Consider the following 20,591-nt stretch of genomic DNA (forward strand, 5'->3'; position numbering starts at 1 on the left):
GGTGTTATTACTAATGGGCAATTTGAATATTTCCCATTACTTTTTAATCAATTTTCAATTGTTTAAAAAAATGTAAATTATTTAAACAATTATTTAATCCCAAAAAATATATAAAATAATCCTATTTTTGGTTGAAATGCAATATTTTATCATTTTTCTAAAAATATGTAATTATTTAAACAATTATTATTTATTGGTTATTTTCAAAATTTCTAAAAACTAAGACAGAGATATCAACTTTCTTTCCAAATTAGTATCCTATGCTACATTTTGTTAAATAATAACATAATTTTGATCAATTTCTTTTAATGTTTAATCAATTTCTATTTGTTTAAACAATCTTTATTTGCTCAAGCAGTTTTTTTCGATAACTAAAAAAATGAAATAAAATAGAACACATAAAATTCTGTTTTTAACTGTATAGTGTGTAGAAAGAATACATTAAATACATTTAAATTGTTTAAACAAATATAATTTGTTCAAATAATTACTTTTCCAAAAATACTTTTAAATCGTAAATAATTGTATGCGTTTTATTTTATTTGCTTTTTTTGTTTACAGAAAAATAACTGCTTGTGCAAATATAAATTGTTTAAAAAAATATAAACTTTTAAACATTAGAAGGCAACATTAATTGAATTTTTAACAATTTCTGAGTTGGAAATGGAATTTATCCAGGAGAATAACAATTCTCAATGGAAAATTGAATTTTTCCAACAAAATTATTGTTCTGTGTTAAAACGAGGTATTTTCGAAAAAAATTAAATTATGAATTGGAATAGGGAATTTTTCCAAAAAGTTATAATACTTACAATCTGTTGAAATGGAAAATTTTCGGAAAAAATTTAAATTCTGGATGTAAATAGGGAATTCTTCCAAAATAATTAAAATTTCGGGTTTAAATAGGGAATTTTCAATTTGTAAGAAATTCTGAGGTGGAATCAGAATTTAAAATGGCTTAAAATAGTATAATTTTGAATATTTTTAAATTCAGTGATTGATTCTTTAATTTAGAGCATTACAAATTATAACGTGGATTTATATTTTTGGAACTGAATCTTTGAACTCTACAATTGATAAAAGTTCAAAATTTGTAATTTAGCAATTTAACTGCATTTAATTTAAAATTGTGCAGTTGAACTTATTTCTTTGATTAAAGCAGCCAACCTGTTTTTTAAACTGAGCTTAGTTTTTAATTAAATTATTTTTAATTTATCAAAATAAATGGTAAATAAAAAAAAAATCTTTGGTTGAAAATTTAATATTTTTCTTAAAAAGACATCCATTTTGATTGCAAATTGTTTACAGTTCTTATTTTGATATTTTGGTTTTAGAAAGTGAACTGGAATCTTCTTTGGATGAAAATTTAACTAATTAAAAAAATTTTTTGTTTCTGCTTTATTCATCTGTTTTAGGAGAAATTCCATCCTTTTTCAATAAAAATATAACTTTTCGATTGAAAATTCAAATCTTTTTTTAAAAGTTTGTCTTTTTTATTTTCAAATTCACCTGCTTTAAGAGAAAATACTTCTTTCTTTGATAAAAATGCAACTGTTTGGTTGAAAATTCACAAATTTGATTAAATAGTCATAATATTATGTAAAAAAATTTAAATTTTTTTCAAAATTTTTATTTTGGAGTTGAAAAATGAACTGAAATCGTTTCTGGATGAAAGTTCCACGTATAAAAAAATTGTATTTTTTTACTACAAATTCATATGTTCTAATACTAAATTAATTTTTTTTAATGAAAATTAAATTTTCAATCTTGTAGAGTCAACTGGAATTTTTTTTGGATGAAAACTCAACTTTTTGTTTTGTTATCAAAAATTCTTTTGCTTCAAACGAAATTTCATTTTATTTTGATAAAATTGCAACTATTTGGTACAAAATTCAACAAATTAGTTAAAAAGTCATTCTTTTTGGTTAAAAATTCGTCTTTTTTGACGGAAAATTGATTTTTTTTTTCGTAGAAACTTATTTTCTGTTTAAAAATTCATATTTTGATTGTAAAAACTCGACTGAAATCTGTTTCAACAGAAAATTCAACTATTTTGTTCTAAATTTATCTTTTTGATTAAAAACTTGATCTGATTTAGAAGCTTAATTTTTAAAAATAAAAATGCATAATTTCGGTTAAAAAGTTTAATTATTTTGTTGAATTTAATCCTTTTGGATTGAAAATTTAACTACTTAGGTAAAAGTTAAACTACATTATTAAAACTATTTTTTTTAACGCTTATGTCTTTGTTTGGAAATTTACTTGTTTAGTCGATCTTTTTTAGTTGAAAATTCGCCTTTTGTGGTAAAACAATAATTTTTAGTTTTAAATTTAATTTTTGTTCATAGAAATTCATCTGTTTGAGTTTTAAATTATTTTTTTCTTCTGGTTTACATTTTATTCTTTTTTGATTGAAATATAAACTATGACACTTTTTCGTTAGGAATTTGTCGTTTTAGGTAGATTTGCTATCTTTTATAGTAGAAAAGAAAATTTTGTTTTTGTTTGAAGTCGATTATTAAATGTGAAAATTGTAAATTCGTATATGAAATTCTATTTTATTCCGTTAAAAAAAAAACGTTTAAAGCCTTCCAAGGAAATCTCTTAAAATCTTTTTCAATATTCTGTGAAATAATTTTTAAAAACGAAAATTCACCTTTAATTATTGTTATTTTAAATTCTAACAATAATTTTAGAAACGTCAAGCCTTTTTATAAATAAAAATATTAGATTATTGTATTTTTCATATAATTATAAATAATATTGATAAAAAAGTTATTTGTTTAAATTCGGGAATTTTCTAGTTCGGATATTTTATAAATTGTCCGGGAATATTCCAATTCGTTATTTTTTAAATTCCGGAATTGTATTATTAAGAAATTTTACTTTTCGTGATTTTTGACTCGTCGCGTTTATGATACTTGAAAAATAAATCGAAACTTTATGAAAAAAGGCAACAGGGTCAGATTTCTTGATTTTAATTATTTTAAAGAGTTTTAGAATTTTAAGAGAGAAAAAAATTGAGGATTAGATTAAAAAAAGAGCAAAAACTGCGATTCCTGGGTTTTAGATTAAATTTGTAGGTTATGTGATAACTGTACGTACCGGCATCGGTAAAAAGATTTCAAGCAGTTTGTCGTCGATAGGAGTTTGACAGCCTTCATTTTTGCAATCCCTTTGAGTGATTTCCAAATCCAAACTATATTTTTTTCGCAGAATAAAATACACTGATCTGTTCAAAATTTTCGGAGCAAATCACGAGAAATTCGGAATTCCTGTCAATGCAAATCCAGACAATTGAATTCGAAATAATTGAAGAACGTTCCAGATTTCAAAGATCATGGGGTGAATTATTCAAAAACACTCGATTTCACTTTTTTGTTCTTTTCAAAAATGTTGCGTTAGTTTTCGCCACGAGAGTGGTATCATCGCGGCATATAATGAGACCAAATTATTTTTTAGATTAAATATTTCCTCAAACTTATTTGTTTATAACATTCTGTTATTGGGGAAAACAAGAAAAAAAGTGCCTTTTATTGATTAAAGTCGATAAAAAACCCCAAAAACATGTTTTTAACCGACTGTCAAAAATGTGTTTGTCACCGGAGCAGACGACTTTTTAGCGCATGCGCATAAACTTAAAGTGCGAAAGCGGAAAAATATTGAAAATTTAAACATTTCTTAAAAAGAATCAAAGTTGATTACATACTGATGTCGACCAAGTAGTTTTTAATGAATTTCTGGGTTCGGTCGAATCAAACTTCAATATATATTTTTAATCATCTTGTTTTCATATATAAATATTACTAAATTTCAAATTTAATAGTTCATTCACCCAAGAATTTTTCTAAATAACAGGGTGGCTGCTGGAACGGAAAACCGGGAGATGACCGGGAATTTTTTGAGACCGGGAAATTTTTGAGACCGGGAAAATCTGGAAAATAACAATGAATATATATTTTTTTATCTGAAATTTAACAAATTTGTAGAAGAGAAATCTGTCCACGTTCGATTTGAACAGTTTTAAAATAATCTTTTTAATTTTTGTGTTTTTCAATAATGCCATTATTTAGCTTACAATGTGTAATTCAAAATTTTTGTACTCTACAAATTGTCCATTCAAACTTTTTATTTTTAAGCTTACATTTTTAATTTAAAGAATTTTAAAATGATTTTTTAAAGTCTCGAACAAATAAAAAAAAAATCCTTTGATGTGGAAAATTTAGGATGAAAAACATTTTTATTTAATAAATAAAGAAATTTTTTTAATTTGTCCGTACTTTAAGTAATAAAAAGTAAACAAAAGCGAATTGACCAAATGATTTTAAATCAGTTCAAAATTTAAGGATTTTCAGATTTTAACGTTAAAACTTAAACGGTTTCAATTTGAAAGTCTTGTCATTAAATAAATGTGAACGTGTGACTGAAAGTTTATAAACTATTTTCAACTTAAAAATAACTTAATAATAATATATTCTTAATTAAAGGATTTTATTAAATTTAAAATATTGTTTCAATCTAAAATATTCAGTTTTTAACCCATTCAATTTGAAATTTGTAATTAAAAAAAAATAATTATTGAATATTTAGCAATGTTTGAATTTTTATTTAAGAAAGTAAATTGAAACCAAATATTTTTGAAAGTTACTTAATTTTTAAGTAAAATTTTTTTATTTTGATCTATAATTTACAAATGAACATTCGCATAAAAGGTTTGAGTAATTCTAAGAGATATTTAAGAGTTTTAGAAAGATTAAAAATTATAATGCAAATTTGAGAAAGTTTTCTTAAAATCTTCTAGAATCTTTTTGGAAAATTTTGTTCAAATCTTTCAACAAATTTTTTAATATTCTATTCAAATAATTTTTCAAAATGAGAAATTATTTTTAATTTTCCTATGAATCTTAAGAAAATGTTTTTATTATTTTGAAGCCTTCCGCAATTCTTGAAAAGAATCTAATTTTTTTCTTTAAAATCTGTGAAAATCTACAATTTATTTTATATTAGGCTATCGTTTCAAGTTTTACATTAAGTTTGAATCTTTTTAAAAATTTTCAGGATTTTCTTAAAATTGTAGAAAAAATTCAATTAATTTTGACAGATATTTAGAAGTTCTGAAAAAATTTCCAAAATCATTTAAAATTTTAAACAATTTTCAAACAACTTCTAGATTTCTGAAGATTTTAAAATAAAATTTTGAAGCTTTCCAAGGATGTTTAAAATATTTAAAAAGAAAATAATTGAATTTCTAATTTAAGAAGTGTTCAGTTAAAAATTTTTCAATTTTTCAAATTTTCAATATTTAATGTTTCTAGTTTAAAATTCCTCAAAATTATATACGTTTGAAAATTTTAAAGTTCATTGATTGATTTTTCAATTTAGAGCATTGAAAATGATAACGTGGATTTATATTTTTTTATATTGAAAAATGTTAGTACCTTTAATTTTATACGCGTAAATTATTGCGCATTTGAATCAACATTTTTTAATTAAAAACTTTTAAATTTAAATTTTAAAAGTTCAAAGTTTAATAGTTTCACTTAGAGTGCTTTCTTTTGCAGCTCAGTTTTTATTACTTCAAGTGGAAAATGGTTCCATTTTTTAAATTTCATTGAACGTGAAAAATGTTTTCGAACCGGGAAAAAACCGGGTAATGGCCGGGAATTTATTCCGTCGATTAAAACGGCCGCCCTGAATAAAAATTTCAATTTATAACATTTTATTTGATTTTTCAAATTACAAATAATTTTTTTTTGATACTTAAAATGTTTAAACTATGGAAAATTGAGTGTCGAACAACTGCGTGTCAATAAAAATATTCATTTTAATTAAAAAATTGACTAGTTTTTAAATATCGGATTAAAATATGTTAGGATTCTATTAAAAAAAATAAAATGAATTTTTTATTAATTTGTAAATATTTAATTAATGATTTATAGATCATGAAGAGGTTCCAAGACGAAGAGGCAGACGTAGACAAGAAGAAAAAAATCATTCTGGGTCAAATGAGCCCCTGGATATGATGAATTTTCTGGATGGTTATGGAAATCAAATAGAGTAAGAATTATTTGCACTTTATTTGATTTAATCGAAAGCAAAATAGATAAAAATAGAATAATTTTTTACTTCAAAAGAACATTAGAGTTTTTTTTATTTTTAACAACAGGTAGAAACTTTTCAGCAGTAGCCATTTTTTATTTTCGAACATTTTCTATTTAAACAATGTATTATTATTTATAACATCATTTTTGTTTTAAATTATCTACACCTATAGTAATGCTATAGATAGTCGCGGTTTTTTCTCGAAAATTTTCCAGTTTTTGTCAAATTTTCACTTAATGAGGTATAAATTAATGCATGTTAAGAAAGATAATATTTTAAACAATTTATTGCTATTATTTTTTATATATTAATTTGAACAAAAAGGCTCCCGTAAGTACTTCAAGAAAAATTTGAATTCAATAAGATCCATATGGAAAGTTTGAAGATTATTTTGAATTCTAGTTCTATTTCAGAAAAATATATCCACAAAAAAGAGATTGTTAACAAAATTATTCTCTGTGATGTTCATTTATTATTTGTTCATAACTAAAAACCAAAGCATACTTAAAATCTTTAAGAAAAAAAACGAATTTTTTTGAATTACTATGAGAAAGATAATCATAACATTAATAAATTGTTTAAACGATTATATTGGTTTAATTTCATTAAATATTATCTCGCTTTAAGTGAAAAGTGGTTAACAAATGGAAAATTTCAGAAAAAATTGCAATTAACGTGAAGACTTCCTGAAAATAAAACAAAGAATTTAACGACCAAATTTGGACAACCACCACAAAATGTTCCTATTGCAATCTGAAAAAAAAACTTTTTTCTCCTAAATATGAAAAGAAAAAAATTTCCTTTCCTTCTAGACAAAAATGAAAAAGAGGAAAGAAAAAAAAAGCAACCAACCAAATCCACTTCCTTTCCTTTTTTTATTTCTTCTGTCTTTTTTTTTCTTATTATTATCAAAACACTATAAAAAAAACATTTGTAAAAAATAATCACCAACGTTTCGGCACTCATAAAGCACCCTTATCAAGGCAAAAAATTAAAATAAAAAACAAAATTGAGCAGACAGGAACAGCAACGTAACCACGATGCTCTCTACCCGACACCTAAGAAAATTAAATTTAATTAAAGAACAAACTTGAATTGAATTAGCTGACTTGGATTGGAGGTTATTTCTATTTTATTTTTATTTTGTTTTATACAAATTTTTTTTTTGTGATTTGATAATAATACGAAAAGAAAAAAAGACGAAAGAAATAAAAAAAGGCAAGGAAGTGGATTTGGTTGCTTTTTTATTTTTCTTTCCTCTTTTTCATTTTTTTCTAGAAGGAAAGGAAATTTTTTTCTTTTAATTTTTAGTAGATAAAGGTTTTTTTTAGATTGCAAGAGGAACATTTTATTGTGGTTGTCCAAATTTGTTCGTTAGATTCTTGGTTTTATTTTCAGGAATCTCATTTAAATTTCTTAAATTTTAAACTGCAATTACGCTAAATAAAAAGTGGACAAAAAGTTAAAAATTTCAGAAGAAACTGCTACTTTCTCACATTCTTTGAAGCGAATATTATTTAAAATAATAAATTGTTTAAACAATTATTTTTGTGAACTTTAATTCAAGTATTCTCTCACTTTAATTTGAAAGTGGCAAAAATGGGAAAATTTCAGAAGAACCGCAACATTCTATCATTATGCTATAAATATTATGTTATAAATTATGTTATATTATCTTATTATTATGTTATAAATAATAATAAATGGCTTAGACAATTATTTTTGTTAACTTGAATTGATTATTGCGTCGTTCTAAATAAAAAGTTGAAACCGAATTAAAGAATTCAGAAAAAAACTGCGATTTTCTATCTACGTTTTGAGAGAAAATTATTATAAACAATTTCTTCAACAAAAAAATTCAACTAAAAAAAAACGTGGACCATTCTGTTGTTGAATTATTAAGGCTCATACATTATTCTTCAATATTACAATTTAAATTCTCAATATAAGTTCGAAATTTTTCAGGGTGGTCTTTCTGCTAATTGTCCGGTTATCAAACATTTTTCCAGTTCATTAATGATTATTATTTTTTAATTAGAAACGCAAAAAGCGAGTGTCAGCCGCAACATGCGGATGTAAATGGTGATATAAATGCTATGAGTCCTGCTTCAAGTATGAACGACTCGACAAATGACCCGCCTCCAGAAAAAAGACGTAAGTTTTTAAGGTTTCGTAGCTAGAATTTTTAAATGCCCAAGAATTTATGTTGAACAAATGCTCTAAAAAATATGCTCAGCAGTATTTTAGCTAAAATAATGTTTAATAATTAATTTGATAATAGTAATAATGTCTAATTATAATGTTTAACCCTTAAAGGGCTCACTGGGTGTAGAATACCCAGTGACTTATTTGCGCTTTAACAAAACGTACCAAATTCAAAAAAATGGAACATATGGCGCCAGATTAACAAATGACATGAAAACCTATTTTTCTATGTCATTTTCACATAATTTTGATCTTTATAATTCATACACGCAGTTTAAGATCAATAAAATAGTTTATTCACGCAAAGTACGGTGTTTCATTTTGCATTGAATTGAAGCTTTTATTTTTCAGAATAAATACCTTTTTTGGAACGAACACTATAAGACTAATTTTATTTTTCAAGCGCCATATTTCGGGAGTATTCATGTAAAATTTTAAGTAAAAATATCAAAAACTTAAAAAGTTATGAATTTTAGAGTGGAAGAAGTCATTTTTTATTTTTTCAAAAAAGGATTTTTTTAACTACTTTAAATTTCAAAAACTGTCATAAATTCTTTTTCTCCTTAAACTAGATAGATTAAGCATCATTAATTGATTTTCTTGTAAAAAAAACTATCCAATACCGTCGGCACAGCACATGTTTGAATTTCCATGGGTATTTAACACCCAGTATGCTCATTATGTAATTTTACGGAAGTGGGCCCTTTGTGGGTTAATAATGTTTAGGCATTGAAAAGAATTTAAAGCATTTATTGTTTAAACAAATATATATAATAATTATTACATATATTTTTACAAAAACATTATACAGTGAAATAAACATATACTTTTTTAAATTAGAGAGTTGCTACAGATCAAATAATTCCAGAAAGTCAGGGAATGTCAGGGAAATCCTGATGGAAGTAGGGAATTTTCGTAAAACTAAAGTTGAAGTTAATTATATTATAATGGTGAATAATCGCAACTATTTGGCTGAAAATTAATTATTTTGGTTGAGGATTCAAATTATTTTGTTGAAAATTCATATTTTTGGGTTGAATTCAAGTATTTTTGGTATAAAATTAAAATCCTTTTTTTTTGTTTTAGAATAATCATTTTACAGTTGAAAATTAAACTATTTTCTTTAAAATTCTTTTTCTTTTGGTATAAAATTTAATCATTTTATTGGAAATTGTGTTTTATGATTGAAAATTAATTATTTTAACTGAAAAATCAACTCGTACAGACTTAGTTGAAAATGTATCTTCTTAAGTTGACAATTCAAATATTTGGTTGAAAATTCGAATTTGTGGACGAGTATTGAAGCTTCTTGGTCACCAATTACTTTTTTGTTAAAAATTCCTTTAAAAATTCAAATATTTGATTGAAAATTAATCTTTTTTGGTTGTATTCACCTATTTTTGTTAAAAAATTAAAATCCTTTCGGTTGAAATATTAAATATCACGTTCTTCGTTAAGAATTCCTCCTTTTTGTTTGAAAATTCAACTACTTAGTTGGAAATGGAACTGCTTTGTTAAAAATTCATTTTTGTTGTTTTAGATTAATCATTTCACAGTTGAAGATTAATCACTTTGGTTGAAAATTAAACTATTTTCTTTAAAAATTTTTTTCTTTTGGTATACAATTTAGTCATTTTGTTGGAAATTATTTTTTATAATTGAAAATTAATTATTTTAACTGAAAATTGAACTCGTACATGTTTAGTTCAAAATTTATCTTAATTTGAAAATTAAAATATTTGGTGTAAAATTCCTGTGTTTTATTGAAAATTCGAATTTGTGGGAGATTATTCAAGCTCCTTGATGACTCATTCCTTGTTTTTTGTTGAAAATTCCTTTAGAAATTCAAATATTTGGTTGAAAATTCATGTACTTTGTTAAAAATCCGTCTATTTTGGTAGAAAATTCATCTTATTGGTTGAAAATGAGGTTTTTCTTTTTTAGAATTAATGTTATTGATTGAAAGTATAACTGTTTCATTTTTTGTCAAAAATTTACCTTTTTGATAGAAATTTAATCTTCATGATTGAAAATTATACTATTTCGTTGAAAATTTATCTGTTTTAGGTGAAAATTCAACTATTTGTTGACATTTTTTTCTTTTTGATAGAGTAGTACTCTCACTAGTTGAAACTTAATCTTTTTGGTTAAAAATTAATTTCTGTGGTTGAAAATGTGACTATTTTGTTCATAATTCGTTTCTTTTTTGGTTGAAAATTTATTTTAGTAACTGAAAATGGAAGTATTTTATTTTTGTCTGTATTTGTTTAAAAATTAAATCTTTCTTAGCTGAAGATTTATTATTTTAGTTGAAAATTCGCTTTAACTGTTTCATTTTTTGTAGAAAATTTATCTTTTTTGACAGAGATTTAATGTTTTTCGTTAAAAAAAATTCTGTATTGTAGAAAATGTAACTTTTGCCTTTTTTAAGATTTAATTTCTATAGTTAAAAAAAAAATGTAGTTAAAATATCATCAATGATTAAAAACTCATTTCCTTGGCTCAGAATTCGTTTCTTTTTAGTTGAAAATTATTTTTTTTAACTGAAGATATAACTATTCCATTTTTCCTTGAAAATTTATATTTTTAGGGTAAAATTAATTCATTTTGCCGAAAACACTTTTTTTAAATTTACTTTTCTAACTGCAAATTGGACTATTCTACTTTTGGTTCGCAAATTTTTTTTTTAGTTGAAAGTTTACATATTTCATTAAAACTGTCTTTATTTTTTGGTAGAAAATTCATCTTTTGAATTTAAAATTGAATTATTTTGTGAAAAATGCATTCTTTGTTGTTGAAAATTGATTGTATCAACCTATAATTAAATTCTTCTATTTTGGGTTAAAAAATCATTTTTTTGTATGAAAAAAGACTATTTTGTTGAAAATTCGTGATTTTTTTTGGTTGGATATTTATTTTTCTAACAATTTAACTTTTCTAATTTTGGTTGAAAATTGATATTTTTTATAGAAAATGAATCTTTCGGGTTATTCAAAATTTATTACTTATTTAAAAACTCAACTAAAAATTGTTTAAAATGTAGTTATGAACAAAATTGATTTGCAATTATTATTATTAATTTTCTAGGTGTGTATAGTTGGTTTTATACCTAGAAGAATGTCGAAATTGAGATATTTTGCAAACCCTAAATAAGGCACTGTTTAATACGAATAATATGTTTTCTATTACTTTTACTTCTTTTACTATTTAAGTCTTTCTATTAAGTGCCCTTTCCAATTTAAGGCGATAAATTTCCCCGCGAAACTCAAATAATGTACTTATTATAAATAAAGATAGAATCCTAATTAAAAATGCTTATAAATTCTGATTAAACTCTGAAATACATAAAGCTCGAGCATATTCGCATGCTTGTGATAATTTCTTAACCCTTAAAGGGCATACTGGGTATATATTACCCAGAGACTTATTTGCGCTTTAACAAAACGTACCAAATGCAAGAAAATGGAACATATGGCGCCAGATTAACAAATGACATGAAAACATATTTTTCTATGTCATTTTCAGATAATTTTGATTTTTATAACTTGTATACGCAGTTTAAGATCAATGAAACAGTTCAATTACTGAAAGTACGGTGTTTCATTTTTTATTGAATTGACGCTTTTATTTTTCATAATAGAATACCTTTTTTGGAACTAACACTTTAAGTAAAAATATCCAAAACTTAAAAAGTTATGAATTTTAGAGTAAAAGAAGTAATTTTTTAATTTTTTCCCCAAAAAAGATTGTTTTAAACTATTTTAAATTTCAAAAACTGTTATGAAATCTTTTTCTCCTTAAACTAGATAGATTAAGCATCATTAATTGATTTTCTTCTAATAAAACTATCCAATACTGTCGGCACAGCACACATTTGAATACCCTTGGGTACCAAACACCCAGTATGCTCTTTATGTAATTTTATGGAAGTGTGCCCTTTAGGGTTAAACTCTTTCGACACTATTCGTTGACCCGGGCAGAAATTATAGGAAAATTCTGAGTGGAGGGGTTAGTAGGGAGTAGAGGAAGTGATGGTAGAGGAAGTAGGAGGTAGTTGAAATGAGGAGGAGGGAGAAGTATATGAAATTAGGGGAAGGTAAATAGACGAGGTAAGGAACAATTAGGGAGGTGGTGTAAGAGATAGTGAGGAGGAGTAGAGGAAATTATTGTGAGGAAAAGTAGTCAAGAGATGTGAAAGGAGAGATAGTAGGGTAGTTCAGGTGAGTAAGAGTGGGGAAGTAATGGCTGGTGAAGTGAGTTCATGTGAAAGTAAAGACGGAAGAAGTTGGAGAAGAGTGGGAAGCGAATAGATAATTGAGGGGAAATGAGGACTGACGAAGCAAAGGAAGTGTGGGGTAAATCGAATGAGGGAAGGGGAAATGAGAAGGGGTAAAATTAGGGGATACCGAGTGGAGGAAGTAAGAAGAAATTAAGGAGAGACAGTAGGGGGAATCATTGGAAGTGAGGGATGGTATCAAAGGGAAATTACGGGAGGGCAAGTAGAAGAAATAAGGGTCTATTAGGGAGGATGAGTAGGGTCTGTAAGTAGTAGTGAGAAGTAGGGGAAATTATTAAAAGTGAGGGAAGGTGGTGAGGGGAGAGATGTTTGGGTAGTGCAGGTGAGTAGGAGTGGAGAAGTGATGGCTGGGGAAGGGGAGCGTTAGCTGAGGAAGTGAGGTGATAGGAACGTAAAGGAAAAAGTTGGGAATGAGTGAGAAGCGAATGGATAAGTGAGGTGAAATGAGGGCTGATGAAGTAGAGGAACTGAGGGTACAGGAACTATGGAGTAGGCGAAATGAGGGAAGAAGAAGTAGGGGAAATGAGAAGATGTAAAATATGAGAAAATTAGGGAAAGGGATGTAGAGGAAGTAGAAAGAAAATAGGGAGGTTAAGTAAGGGAAAATTACTGAGGGGAAGTAGGGGAAATTATTTAAAGTTAGGAAGGGTTGTGAGTGGAATGATAATAAGATCATGCAGTTAAGTAGGGGAGTGGAAAGTAGAAGAGGAAGAAGTTAGGGATAGTAGGTGTGTTAAAGTATGAGAGGCGAAAGTTTGAACGACTTAATTAACGTCTTAATACGCTTAATAGACCACAATAAATAATTTCGCGACATTTTTGCTCATTAAAATTGCATATTCGACTGAAATATGTTTCTTATAAATTCAGAACGAGTACGAAGTTCTTCAAAAGATGAAGAAAAGACGTATATAGAGGAATCGATAGAAACTGAAGAGCTTCCAACGGATTCAACGGATTCGAGAGTAACGGACGAAGTGGATGCATTTTGCATGAGGGTAGCCGCCAGCTTGAGACGATTAGTTCCAAAAAATCGATCCAAAGTGGAGATAGAAATTTTAAAATTAGTTTACGAAGCAGAATTTGGACAAGGAGTGTAGAAAGACTGACTATTTGTTTATAATCTACGTGTATATTTATGAACTGACCTAATGTTACTAGTTTTACAATAAAAAATACGCTTTTGTTAAAAATCATGTTATTTCTTCGTATTTTATCCCTATTCCTATCCCTAAAGTAAGAAGTTTGGTGAATTTTCTCTAAAAGTTCAGAAGCAATTTTTTTTTAATTTTACAGAAAATTTAAAATGATTTTTAAGAAATTGATTTGAAGAGAATATCTGAAAGATTTCGAAAATATTCAAAACAGAATCTGGAAGATCTACAGGTAATGTTTATAATTTTTTAAATTTTGTGTATAATTTCGAATATTATTGCGAAGGTTTAAAAGGTTTGTAAAGCTGCTAAAATAATAAAAATCTTCAAACAATTAAAAAGATTTTAATGTATATTTTGGAAGATTTCAAAGAAAGAAGCTTTTTAAGAATTTTTAAAGGTTCTAACAAATTTGTTAAAATTCCTGAGAAAGTACCAACTATTTTTTTTTTTTTTAATAAAGATTAAGTGAAATTTGAAAAAAATGCAAAATATTTCAAGTTATTTCTCAAAATAAAAAAAAAAAAAAGAGTAGCAAAATTCTTCGATTTTGCAAGATTAGAAAATTTTAAAACAAATTTCAAACAAGTTTAAGGGATATTTAGAGTAGTTTGGAATTTTTAAATAAGAAATATATTTTTTAATTTCTAAAGGTTTCAAGAGAATTAAAAAAAACGTTCAAGTTTCCTGGCAAAATCTGAAATGATTTTTTATTTTAAAAAAATTAATTTTTATCAAAAAATTTAAAAACATTTCTTAAAATGTCTAAAAATCCGGAAGATTCTCAGGCAATTTTTTTTTTTTAATTATGCAGAATTTTTTTAAATTTTAGCCAAAATTCGAAAAATTTTGAAAGATATTTAGTAGAAGGTTAAGAAGTTTTGGAAAGATTTCAATAATTTTTAAACAAAATATAGATTATTGAAGATTTCGGGGAAAATTGGAAATAATTTTTTATTTTCAAAAATTATTTTTCTATGAAAATTTTAAAAGGTTTCAAAACATTGAAATATTCCAAAAGATTTCTAAAAATGTAGACAAAAAAATCTGGTGATTCTATAGAATTTTTTAAATTATGAAATAATTTTCAGAATTTTAAGAAAAATTCGAGTCAGCTTAGAAGATATTTAGAAATTTTAGATGTTTTGAAGGAATTAACAATATTTTAAACCTTGTTAAAAGTCCCGGAAATTTATGAAATACTTTTAAATTTTCGCAAAATTTATCAAAGTCCTATAAATATGTTTAAAACTAACTCAAATATTTTAAAATATTTTTTAAGATCCTGTAAAATAAAACAACTTTTTAAAATTTATCTAAATTTTTGTTCTTTTTCCTCTTTTTCAAGAACCCTCCCCTTTTTCTCGTTCTTAAAAAATTAAATTTGAGCTCAATGAATAGAAGCGATTGAAGTTTTTTTTAATCGTTTCATTATGGATAAAAATTAATTTTTTTTTAATAAAAATTTAGGTTATCCATTTTTTTTGAAAATGTATCTTTTTGTTTAAAATTCAAGTACTTGGTGTAAAATTTATACATTTTGCTAATTATTTTTTATCTTTTTTTTTTTGTAGAAAATCAATATTAATAAATAAATATTTTTGGATAAAATTGATTATGATTTGCTTTTAAAAACTAAATTATTTTTTTGAGAATTCATCCTTTTTGGTTTAAAAGTCGTCTATGCTTATATTTTTGGTTAAGGATTCATCTTTTTTGGTTACAAATTTTGATCTTTTTGTTGAAATTTGAACTATTTTGTTGAAAATTCATCTTTTTAATAAAAAATTGAAAATAAATGTTTTTGAACTGAAAATGTAACTATTCCATTTTTAGTTGAAAGTTGATATTTTTAATTTACAATTGATCTTTTTTGGTTGAAAATTCAGATATTTTGTTGAAAAATGAACTATTTGGTTTCAAATTGAACTATTTAGTAAAAAAAATCATTTTTTATGAATATTCATCGTTTTTGTTGGAAATTCATATTTTCGTATAGAAATTTCAATAGTTTTGGTAGACAAAACTATTTAGTTCAAAGTTTAATTATTTATTTGAAAACTCAACAATTTTGTTTGAAATTCCATTTTTTGTTTAAAATTTATTTTTTTTTATTGAAAATTAACTTTCTTGTTTAAAAATGTTCGTTCCTAGTTTAAAAGTCAATTGTTTGCTAAAACATTCGACTTTAAATAGAAAACTTAATTATTATGTTTGGAAATTCGTATATTTGTGTAGAAAAATAATCTTGTTTATTATAATCTTGTTTGGAAATTCACATATTTTGTTGAAAATTCGTCTTTTGGTTGAAAATTAATTTTTTAAGTTAAAAATTTAGCTCTCGACTTAGCTGAAAATAAACTCTTTTTTTAATTTTCTAAACTCAAATTGATTTCAAAATTGCCAATCTTTTGATTAGAGTTGATCTGTAGCGCTTTACGCATAACTTTTTATTTCCGCTACTAGCGCTGTTGGCGAAAGTAGGCCCGCGAAATTCAAACTCAAATGAAGTAAAGTGCGTTTTTTAAAAACAAAATTACAAAAAATCGTCAAAAAAATAAAACTTCTGAAGTTCAATAAAAAGATGAACTTCAATATTAGAAAACATTAATAAAAAAGAAACGAAAGATTTTGTAAGAAGGAAAATTTTGATCGACAGTAGGTAAGTTAGATTTATACATTCGTTCTAAACTTACTTCTCTAACAACGCTCCCTTTTTTCTTTTAAATAATGCTTTCCGCCTTTGCAGTTAATATTTTTATTAACTTAGGGTCCATTGTGTATAATTATTTCAATTCATTTCGTATCATTTTCTTTAAAAAAGTTACTTTGCTTAATTTTAGTTCAAATTTCACGGGCAATTATGTAAGTTCGCTAGAGCCTCTAGTGAGCAGAACGATAAACTTCCCAGTCCCCCATTTATTTCCAAGCGGCATTCTTCGATCGGGGAAGCAATTTGCAATAAAATTCGTGATTTAGTGATTTATCTTTCGAATCATGGTGATAAAGTACACTTTTTAGTGAAATGTTTAGTGTAATTAATTGCAAAAATTTGTCAAGAACACGCACTAAGGTTAGGTCTTTGCTCCGAGACGACACTCATCGGCCGGATAAGATCATTATCACTGTTTAGTGTGTGCTGTTCAGGAACAAGTTCAGAGTTGCCTGCCATGTTGACGACGCAGGCGAGAGAAAAAAATTAATTTGCAAAACTGGATGTTTTTATACGAAACCTTCAAATGAAGATGAGTCGCGAGATGTTCGAGGGAAAAGATTATCCTACTCAGTGGGCCCTGAATCCTTCCACCTACCAAAACATGAGCAACGATCAAGGTAATGTACCATTTACTCAATTTACTCGTCCCTTTTTTTCGTGAATGATATTTTTATTAATTACTTCCTGTTTATGAACCTCGTCTATTTGTCGTATGTAGTGCTAGTTATCACAATTGTGTGTATTTGTTGCAGAAGTTTAGTTTTTTAACCATAATTTATGTGAAACATCGATAGTTCAGAGTTTTTCTTTCCTTTTTTTTTGTCGGTTTGTAGCTTTTACTTCCATGTTCTAGGGCTTCTAGGCACTACGTGTTTAAGTCAATATTAATCCCTTTAAATTGTTTGTAGTATATTGGAGATTTTACCCTTTTCTCTGAAAAAAGTAAAACAATATTGAACTGTTTTATTGACATTAAATTGGAAAAAAGAGCAATCATTTTGTGTAAATACACGGAAAACATTTTTACATATTCAATTTATTACGTTTATTTTTTGTAAACAAGTTACGATTCCGAATTGATCCTAATGGGATTTATCATTAATTTATTTAAAAATGGCTCCCCTGCAAATTGTTCTAGGTGTCAAAATGTCCTCCAAATTTTGGCAAAATTAAAAAAATATATGTCTTTTTAAATGTAATTATTTAAACAAAAAAAAAGTCTAGTGGGATATATAGAATTTCTCTTACATATTTTGTATAATTTACAACAATTTCAGAGCAATATGTTCATTTTTCTAATTATAAATCCGTCAAATATAATAAAATGTAATTGGTCACGTGACAAACTGTCACGTAGACTAATCAGTGGAGATTTAAATAAGGTGAGAAATTTTTACAAGTATGGTCTTGCAGTCCCTGATTATGTATTTTTAATTCTGTGAAAATTCGGGCGATATTTTGACCCCGAACGAAATAATTTTAGGAAAGCCATTTTCAAACAAACTGAGTTAATAACTCCAATAAGAAAATCCAATTTTTTATAATAAGTTACTTATTTTTTTGTTGAAAATTCCACTTTTCTCTTTTGGGATCTGAATTAATTTCTTTTGATTACAAATTCTAATGTTTGGGGGAAAATTTAAATCAAAAAATTTAATGGATTTCAAAGATTTGAAAAAGGTTTACAGTACAACAGATTAAAAAAATGTTAACACATTTCGAAGATTTTCAATGATTATAAATGGTTTGAAAACCTTTTAAAAGATTTGACGAGATTTTAAATAATTCAATGATTTCAACGAATACAAAAAATTATTATCATAATAGTCATAAAGATTTCGAATCAAAGTTTTGAACGAATTCACAAAGATTTCAAATACGACTTATGTTCGCAAAAAATTAACAATTTGTTGAAAGTTTGCCTTTTTTGGTTGGATATTTAAACGAATATTTAACTATGGCGGAAAAATGATCTTTTCTAGTTCAAAAATCAAATATTTGGTTGCATATTTGTTGGTTTTTTTTTTATAAAAGATTAATTTTCTTGGTTGAAATTTCATCTTTTTGGTTAAAAACGTAACTGATTGTTCGAAAATTAATATTTTTTATTCAAAATTTTGGTTGAAAATTCATTTTTTTGGTTGTAATTTCGTTGCTTTTTTTTAAATTAATTTTTTGTACAGAAATTTGAAGTACTAAATTTTCAGTTAGTAACTTATTCTTTATAAATTGAATAGTCAACTTTTTGGTTACAAATGAATTTATTTGGTTGAAAATTCGTTTTTTTATAGGAAATTAAGCTTATTGATTGCAAATTTAACTATTTTGTTGAAAATTTCACTTCTTGTGGATTATTTTTTTATTTAACACTTAATTATTCCAGTTTTGGAGGAACATTTTGATCGCTTTTAGTCGAAAATTCGTCTAATTGTGTCAAAATTAATGTATATTACTGAACATTTGAATTTTTGGGTTGAAAATTCAACTCCTTTGTTGAAAATTCACCTTTCTTGTTTGAAAATCCATCTCTTGGATATAATTTTCATATTTTTTTGGTTGTAAAGGAAACAGTTTGTTTGAAAATTTAACTATTTTGTTGAATATATAATTTTTATTTCAAACATAAATATTCCAGTTTTGATGGAAAATGTTGATCGCTTTTAGTTGATAATTCATCTATTTTTTTCTAATTAATGTATTTTGTTAAAAATGCAATATATTTCTACTTGAAATCATCGGAATTAAAATCGTTTCCAGGGTGGACGCTGGACCGGGAAATGACTGGAAATTTTATGAGATCGGGGAAAACCGGGAAATGACAGTGTATTTATTCTTTGACCGGGAATTTTACAAAATGTTCAGACTAAAAATTTTATCCAAATTTGATTTCAACCGTTTTTTAAATAATTTGTTAAGTTGTGATTTTTATAAACTATTAAATCATTTAGTTTATAATGCTTAATTCAAAAATCTTTCACTTAAAAAATTTTCTTTTTACATTTTTAATTTTTAAGCATATATTTTAATTTAAAGAATTTTAAAATGCTGTTTTAAAGGTTAAAAAAATTTAAAATTAGAAGTTTTTAAAATCGCAGATTTTTTTTATAAAAAACAGTGTGGTTGCAAAACCGGGAAACCGGAAATTTTACGAATTTTCAGAAGAAAAATCTTCCTAAATGCGATTAAATTTTTTTTTTTTAATTTGAGAAGTTCCTGATTGTAACTGTTTCAATCTGAAAGTAATATTAATTAATTTTATTAATTTATTTATTTTATTTATTTATTTTATTAATATTAATTAATTAATAAGAATTGAAATTAATATATCATTTATTCCGATAATTTTATTTTTAAATACAAATTTTCATGATTTATCAATAATATATTTTTAATATATTAAAAGTTTCATGTCTTCCTTTATATTATTTTTTATATTAAATTTAATTAATAAATTTAATAATATATTATTTCTATTAATTTTTTTAGCCATTAGAAAATGAACGAGCGTTTTACTATTTTTAACTTGAAATAAAATCCATAATAATATGGTCATAGTTAAAGGTTTTTATAAAATTGAAAATGTTGTTTGTGTAAATTATTTAATTTTTATCCCATTTAATTTGAAATTTCTTAAAGTAGAAAAAGAATAAGCATTTATTATTTAGCAATATTTCACTGTTCATTTATGGCGAGTAAATTGAAACCAAATATTTAAAAGAAAACAATCTGAAACTGAATTGTGTTTAATTTATAAGTGAAATTGTAAAATTTTGACACATAAATAACAATTGGACACTTATTATTTGTAGAAAAATTTGAGTGATTTTAAGAGATATTTAGAATTTTTGAAAAGATTCAAAATTAATTAAAAACTTGAAATTATTTCAAGTAATTTAAACAAAGTGTGTTACAATTTTTTCAGAACTTCTAAATATATTTTAAAATTATTCTAAATTGTCCTAAAATTTTTGAAAATCCTGTAAATTAAAAAAAATCCTTAAAATCTTCCAGAATGTTTCAAAGTGAAAAATCATTTTCAATTTTCATAAGATTCTTAAAAACATTTTTTATTCTTTAGAAGTCTTTCAAAATTCTTTAAAAAATTCTAAATTTTTTG

General features: G+C 25.1%; 3 protein-coding genes across 5 annotated transcripts in view; 2 read left to right on the plus strand and 1 right to left on the minus strand.

Annotated features, from left to right (window-relative positions):
• Positions 1–3,633, minus strand: part of LOC117174931 (ubiquinone biosynthesis O-methyltransferase, mitochondrial) — a 41,696-nt gene extending 38,063 nt beyond the window's left edge. Inside the window, exon 1 of the mRNA XM_033364390.1 lies at positions 3,106–3,633. Within this exon, the coding sequence (XP_033220281.1) occupies positions 3,106–3,164 (59 nt within the window). The 5' untranslated portion in view covers positions 3,165–3,633. The remainder of the gene's footprint in view (positions 1–3,105) is intronic.
• Positions 1–13,797, plus strand: part of LOC117174930 (jerky protein homolog-like) — a 67,526-nt gene extending 53,729 nt beyond the window's left edge. For both annotated transcript variants that reach the window (XM_033364388.1, XM_033364389.1), the window contains exons 3-5: positions 5,940–6,057; positions 8,141–8,256; positions 13,475–13,797. In XM_033364388.1, coding sequence (XP_033220279.1) covers positions 5,940–6,057; positions 8,141–8,256; positions 13,475–13,704 — 464 coding nt within the window. In that variant the 3' untranslated portion in view covers positions 13,705–13,797. The remainder of the gene's footprint in view (positions 1–5,939; positions 6,058–8,140; positions 8,257–13,474) is intronic.
• Positions 13,798–16,685: 2,888 nt separating this feature from the next.
• LOC117174489 (arginine/serine-rich protein PNISR) overlaps positions 16,686–20,591 on the plus strand; it is a 47,836-nt gene continuing 43,930 nt past the window's right edge. For both annotated transcript variants that reach the window (XM_033363647.1, XM_033363648.1), the window contains exon 1: positions 16,686–17,091. In XM_033363647.1, the coding sequence (XP_033219538.1) occupies positions 16,998–17,091 (94 nt within the window). In that variant the 5' untranslated portion in view covers positions 16,686–16,997. The remainder of the gene's footprint in view (positions 17,092–20,591) is intronic.

The sequence above is a fragment of the Belonocnema kinseyi genome, chromosome 6 (genome assembly GCF_010883055.1).
Source record: "Belonocnema kinseyi isolate 2016_QV_RU_SX_M_011 chromosome 6, B_treatae_v1, whole genome shotgun sequence".
Classification (NCBI taxonomy): Eukaryota; Metazoa; Arthropoda; class Insecta; order Hymenoptera; family Cynipidae; genus Belonocnema; species Belonocnema kinseyi.